At 36.1% G+C, this 7227-nt stretch overlaps 1 protein-coding gene across 1 annotated transcript; it reads right to left on the bottom strand.

Annotated features, from left to right (window-relative positions):
- Window positions 1–3839: 3839 nt before the first annotated feature.
- On the bottom strand, window positions 3840–5247 carry LOC114218264 (heterogeneous nuclear ribonucleoproteins C1/C2-like). The gene is given in 3 exon segments (XM_028115268.2): window positions 3840–4555; window positions 4558–4697; window positions 4737–5247. Coding segments are annotated over 3 exon segments (882 nt in total). The 5' UTR covers window positions 5054–5247; the 3' UTR covers window positions 3840–4130.
- Window positions 5248–7227: the final 1980 nt, after the last annotated feature.

Below are 7227 nucleotides of genomic sequence, written 5' to 3'. Positions count from 1 at the left end.
GGAGGTTTATATGATTTTTAACACAAATTTTAAACTTGCTGTTCAATAATAGTGTATTGTACTAGAAAGAGTACTATGTTAGAAATCAGAAAACATGGGTTCTTGTCTCATTCTATCACTCAGGCAAATGACACTAGGCACGTCACTGTAAATTTTCAAGTATAAAATTAAGAAACTTTAAAAAAATTTTAAGAAAAGATTTATTCTTGACTTCTACAGCTCAAGCCAGTTTTTTTTTTTTTTTATCCAGTTTAAAAGTAAGGAATCTTTCATTCTAATTCTGATTTCCAATTGAAAGAGACAGGGTTACTATTTTAGCATAGTGAGAAAATACACATTCTATGACAACAAAGAATTGTTAAATATGCAAGGAAACTAATAACAGATATCATACTCTATTAAGATTATTCATTTAAATCTTTTAAAATATTTTTTTCCTACCACATGTTTATATATTTGTCTAATGTCTTTAACTGAAAAACTAAATCAAGTAAAAAATTTTTGCTGCATTAGGTCTAGGTCATGATGTTGGACACTTATTTTTATATAACACAGAGCTGTTTTCATTGCTTTTTAAATGACATCTTCCCCAAAAGTGTACTACTAAAAATTTCAAAATTCACCAAGTCAAAGAATTGTACAATATTCATATACTTACTCCCTAGATTCTATAATTAATTTTTGCAGTTTTTATTTTATTTAAAAGCTCTCCATTTATTCACCTCTCAATTCATCCCTCTGTCAATATTTGTCATGTAGTTTTGATGAATATGTTTAAGTAATATGTAGTCATTGATGGGGTTTAGGGCATGCTATCCTCAAACATGGCACCTTGGCATGTTAAATATCTTAAGGTGAAGGAGTTTATGAAAATGGCAGAAGCAGGAAGGTGGCTCTGACCCTCCCCTCCCTTGTCTTTCTTCCCTGAAAACAGAGATAAATATCCCATGTTAAGTGTACATTCCCTGTACCAAGAGACACAGCAGGTTTATCAGCCACCACAGGGAATTTAGGACTGAGAAGTTTGCATAAACAATCCTGGTTACTTCTCCACCATTTCCTACCCATGGTCCCAACACATTGGTTTTGTCAATTATTCACATAAATATTGTTTATTTGTCTAAAAGACATAAAGCTTTGATTCCTTCTTGGGGTCTTCATTCTCTTGTGAGGTCTCCCATGGACATGTAACAGTTCAATAAAATTTGTATGCTTTTCTCCTATTAATCTGTCTTATGTCAGTTTAATTTCATAGGTTCAGCCAGAGACCCAAAGAGGGTGGAAGAGAATTTTTCCTCTCCTACAACATTTTATCCTTAAATACTTTAGCATGTATATCATTAACTAGATTTCAATGTTTGTTTACTATTCCTTTTGTTTGTTTTGTTTTGAGATAGGGAAAATGTGTGTGTGTGTGTGTGTGTGTGTGTGTGTTCCTTTTCCTGATTGTATTCTATAAATGCTGCCTTGTTCAATATAATTTCTAATGTGTTTGTCTCTAAATAAAATAGCTAAAATTTATCATTTTTTTTTGTTTTGTTTTTCTTTAAGGACTCAGATGACTATTGCTTTTTCCTCCATTGTCTGGCTTTAGAGAAGAACTTTCCAACCCAAATTGCACCCAAACTATCTCAGCTTTGAAAATGGAAAATTCTTAGTGTGGATGGTAGGAATGAGAAGAGAAAGATGAGTATGGGAGAAAAATATTGAGCCACAGGCATTGTTGACACAAGAGGGAAAAGAAAGATTAGCAGGAAATGAATAAAACTTGGTAGCACTTTGGTTCACGAAGAGGTACAGCAGGAAGTTTTCCACATGGTTTGTGTTAAATAAAGTGGGATTCTTGTTTCATTCAGAGATCTTAGATCTTAGACCACAAGATCCTCTCTAACTTACAAACACACAAAATGAATTTATTAGGGGGTAGTTAAATGTTTTACAGTTTCTCTGGGATTACAGCACTAGAGAATTACCATCCAAGATTATACAACCAGGAAGAGTACACATATATTACACTGCCTGACAAATTTCAGATATAATGGCACTGCCACTGATGGTACTGCAGCTTACACAGAGGTCACTGAGCACAAGAACCCAAATATGGCACAATTTATAGCACAATCTCTGCCATTCTTGTTTTGAAAGCTTGAGTTGTTTCTTCCCATACTCTGCCACCCATATAACAGAATGGATTTTTCACATTGATCTCTTTCAAATCAATGTCTATCTTGACTGTATCTGGTTGACAAAATCTAGTTCACATGTGATGTACTAAGGGCAAGAATAGCTGGGACAAAGAGTTACCACCTAGCTCCTACATTGGGAATGTAGAACCCATTAAATAAGGGAAACTGCCATAAAGGTTGTTCAAAAAAATATGGTGTAAATATTTATTAGAGTCTTATCATCATGATACCATTTTGTCCATGAGTGTTTTCTTGAAGGAATTCTTACATTTTCCTGAAATGAATGTATGTCATGCCAGCATATTTCTGCTAATCTATCAGTTTGGTAATTCTCTTATATCCCTGCATACCTACGTCCTCTCACAAAATTCTGTGTTCCTCACTTCTTTTCTTTTGAAAGTTATGTTTGAAATCTATTTTAATTGGAATCAAAGATTACTATACTGTTATCTTAAAATTCTCAATTTCCAGTTTATTTCACCAATTTATGCAATTACAACAAACCAAACAGATCAGTTTCTTAAAGAGTTTTTGTGCTTATGCAATTCTTTCCTCCCTTCTTCCCCTGCTTTCTACCTCCTCCCTCTCTCCTCCCTCTTTCTTCCTTCCTTCCTTTCTTCCTTTCCTTTCCTTTCCCATTACTTCCCTTCCCCTTCCTTCCCTTCCTTTCTGTTCCCTTCCCTTCCCTTCTCTTTATTCCAATAGGCTTGGGGTTGATCACATGATTATAACATTAGAGAGATAAACCAAATATTTATGAATGTTACTAAACAAAATAGGTGATACAGTCCTTGAAATCAGTCATATTTCTTTTACCCCTTGAATAAATGTGATAAAGTGAGAGAATCTGACATATCTGAACACTGAAACAGACCTCTATAGTTATTATGAAATAATCGCTTAAAAATCTTAATGTTTCAAATTTGTTCAGAAGTTAAGAACTGTACAGAATGACAAAATGCTTCCACCTAGAGTGCAGGGGATTATCTTCATGCAGTATGATAAGATGTCTCATTTTTATAAGAAAGAAAATCTAGTTACTGAATAAAAGAGAGGATTTATTTACATTTGTAAGGCTTTGAAATTATGTATTACATTTACAAAAGTTTAGTATTTAAAACAATCATGAATAACAGAAGTCCTATTCTAGACATTTTATATTTTGGAGACATAAATGAGTATGCTAGAGCCAAGAAGCAAAATATCAAAATTAATTGCTCAAGGGATTGGATGAAAAGACATGTACTTTATTCATGGAGTTGCTGGATCGATGACTGGCCCATTTTCCCCTGGTTTATAGAATTTTAAAAGGAGAACAGAATGATAGTTATTAATCTCACTGAAAGTGAGGAGTTCAAAGATTATGAAAGAGTAAAGTTGACATAAATTTAAAAAGAAAACTATTAAAGATATTTGTCACAGAGCCAAACAAACTCAGATCTAGTCACAAGATCTTAAATATGCTGATCAATGGAAAATCAAGGTAGTTTTCTTGAAATAAAAAGAAAAGTTAATGATGAACAATTGAGGCTTAAAAGGTGGTTAGGATGCTTGACTCTTAATTAAGAGACGAATGAATACACTATCATCTTGAAGCATTTTTTTAAGGATTTTATTTATTTATTTATTTATTTATTTATTTATTTATTTATTTATTTTAAAACCACACATCCTTTTTATTGTTAAGTCATAAAGAGGTATCAAAATTAAAAGCAAAAATTACAGGGTAAGACTTAACATAACTACTAGGAGCGTCAAAGGAAGTGAAAATGGGACTAGGCGCAGGGCAATATGAATTAATGTAACATGGGAAGGACAAGGATGGGGAGAACAGTGAGCATGTGCTGAAGATACTAGGGGAGAGGATCTGGTGAAAATTTTGATCTTAGACAAGCGCCTAGGTAAAGAAATAATGGGACAACATTTCTAAACCCCACTATGTGCTTAAGAGTCATCCTCGCCATTGGCGCTGTCTCTGTCATCCTCTCCTTCCTCAGCCTCTTTTCCATCATCCTTGATCAACTCCAGCTGGTCATCCCCCCGATCTTCATTATCATCATCATCCAGTAGGTCCCCCTCCTCAGCAGAGTCATCTGCACCCCCCTCAGACTCCATCTTCACATTAGTCTCATCTTTCTTCAGGGAGCTGCTGCTCTGCTCCTCTTCTGACTTATCATTCTTCATCTCTACTCCTTGTTTGCTCTGTTCTTTCTCAATTTTTTCCAGGCTTTCCAGTAGAGAATCCACTTTTTGTTTTATCTGGGTCAACTCCTTCTTAATGGTCTGAAGGTCATCACCTTTCAACTTTCCAGACTTGGAAGAAGATCTTTGCTGTCCACTCTTAGAATTGAAGCCACTTTTGCCCCTTGTGAGGTGTTTCCTGATACACGCTGGCGTTTTGAAGGAACTACAGCCCGAGCAATAGGAGGAGGAGGAGGAACACGTGCTGGGTAACTATACATCCTGTCATAATAATCTCGTTGAAAGTCATAGTCCAAGTCAAAAGAGGAGCTGAGTAGAGGGGACGGAGAAGGGTGCTCTGGTACTGACCCGTACATCTCCGCTGCAGATCGTTTCACACCTGCTTTTCCTCGGTTTACTTTTGGCTCTGCGGCCAGATTAATATCTAAAACCTGGCCAGCAATCATTCTGCCATCCTCTCCTGCCACAGCAGCCCGGGCATTTCTCTCATTAACATACTGAACGAAGGCAAAGCCCTTATGGACAGAGCAACCAACAATTTTGCCGTATTTTGAGAAGATTGCCTCCACATCAGATTTCTTGACCACAAGAGTATTGAGATTCCCAATGAATACACGGGAGTTCATGGAGCGAGGATCTGTCTTGTTGGTAACATTGCTGGCCATTTTCTTTGATGATAAGGTTCCTCACAAGGCCGAAAAATGTAGCTGAAGATCAAAAAATCTCACTCAAGCAAAGTTCCACTAACTTATATATTTCAAGTGATTTGTAACCAGGAGGGGGAAGGGAGAAGAGATTCGATTCTGAATCTCCTACTCCCGAGTTCTACGTGGAGAAGCCAACTGCTGCTCGAGGTCGACAACGCTATTTATTTATTTATTTATTTGAGAGAGAGAGAGAGAGAGTGCACGTGAACTGGGTGGGGGCAGAGGGAGAGGGAGAGCAATAACCTCAAACAGACTCCTCGCTGATCCAGGAGCCCGATGTGGGGCTCAATCTCATGCCTGAGATTATCACCTGAGCCGAAATCAAGAGTCCCATGTGGCTTCCTACTGGGGTGGGGGGTGTCCTGTTTCTCCCTCTCCTTCTCCCTCTGCCCCTCCCCTGACTTGTGCTCTCTGTTTCTCAAATAAATAAATAAACTCTTAAAAAAAAAAAAAAGGAGTCCGATGCTCAACCTACTGAGCCACCCAGGGGCCCCTCGAAGCGTATTCTCTATTCAATTGTTTACTCTAAAACATAAGGGACATATTATAGCACTGATTAGAGAATAGTTCACTCACCCATCTGTGTTTTATATGATCTTCTTTTTTTTTAGATCCTCTATGGAAAAAGTGAAAATTATTCTAAGATACTGGATGTGGAGGTTCTGAATGGCTCTGTCTATCAAATAAGGAATTGTTCAAAACAATAAAATGACTTAATAGAGACTAAAAGTCACTGACTCTTACATAGTTCTGGAGCAAGAAAAACTTCAGCCCCATTTTTTAAAACGTATTTGCAGCCCCAATTCTTAAGTGGAGAATTGTGACTCCTTCTCCTGCAACCTGCTCCAAATCCTGAGGCATAGCTATGTTCTGTTTGTGGATTCTACAAAAGTACAAAGTGAAACAAATTGATTTTATGCTGTAGCTGAAATCTAAATTTTATTATTTTGTTTTGGAAGGGTCCTGTTTATATCTACCCTAAAACTGTAATCATTAAGAATGAGGAATTTTTCATCCCTGGTCAAGGAGTCAGGTGTCTTGGGTTCTGGGCTCTGTTTACCACAAGCTTTTGGATATTGAACATTCTGCTTGGGACTTCAGAATCTAATCTGTCAAAAAAAGGCCAATTTGAATTATCCAATTTCTAAGTTTCTTTCTTGATTAAATATACTCTGTTTATTTGTTCCAACAGAACCATTAATTCATTAAATATTTATTGAGCATCTATCTACTAGATGCCAGGTACTCTGTGTCTAGGGATATAACAGTGAATATACAGAAGATGCTTCTCTTCTAATGGAGCATAAACTGTGGTTGGGAAAACCACCCTACTTACTTTCTTATAGTTAAGAGTGATATTTATTTTTTAGAATATTTATTAAGTTCCATATGTATAAAATTATTTTCCATTTTTATTTGCAAAGCACCTTCAATTTTTATCATCATAGTTTTCATGGCAACTATGATAATAAAATTTGATACATACAGCAATATGTCTCAAAACCTCAGTGCAGTCTGTATCTTCTCCTTCCCCCTGCCCTACATATCAGTTGGATACCCACTTCTAAGTTATGTCATCCTAACACTGAAATGTTTCTTCATCTGGAAACTAGTTATAGTGCCTCAGTCTTGTGCCAGTCATTGTTTATGGCTTCAACTCTTCTTTCTCATTCTTGCTGTTTCTATCCTCTACTAATCTAATAACATCATAATTGGTCTCCTTGACCATTGATCCTACACACTATAACTTGAAGAACATTCTTAATACTTAACCCTATTTATTTTGTTCCCTAATTTAGAAAGCATCAGTGTTTCTTAATTTCTTTTGAGATACAGTTCAAAATTCTTAGGTTGGTGAAGAAAATTCACCTTACCTGGAAGTCACTGTGCTATGAGCATTATTACATTATCTCTGTGGGAAGGCTAGACTTCAGCTACATGAGTAAAAGGAAGAACAAAGAGATGTATTTACTTGCTGAATACTATGTAGGAACTAGTGTAAGAGTAATATTTCTTCTGGGGAATGTGCTAGGGATGTGGTTCTAAAATTTCTTTGTCAGAATCCCTTTAGACTCCTGTAAGTTATTAAGAGTTTTGTTTATATTAGCTACATCTATCAATATTTAAAGTAT

This window comes from Eumetopias jubatus, unplaced genomic scaffold (assembly GCF_037043125.1).
Source record: "Eumetopias jubatus isolate StellerSeaLion01/CBP00866 unplaced genomic scaffold, mEumJub1_p1.0 scaffold_15, whole genome shotgun sequence".
NCBI lineage: Eukaryota > Metazoa > Chordata > Mammalia > Carnivora > Otariidae > Eumetopias > Eumetopias jubatus.
This window is presented reverse-complemented; position numbering and strand designations above follow the sequence as displayed.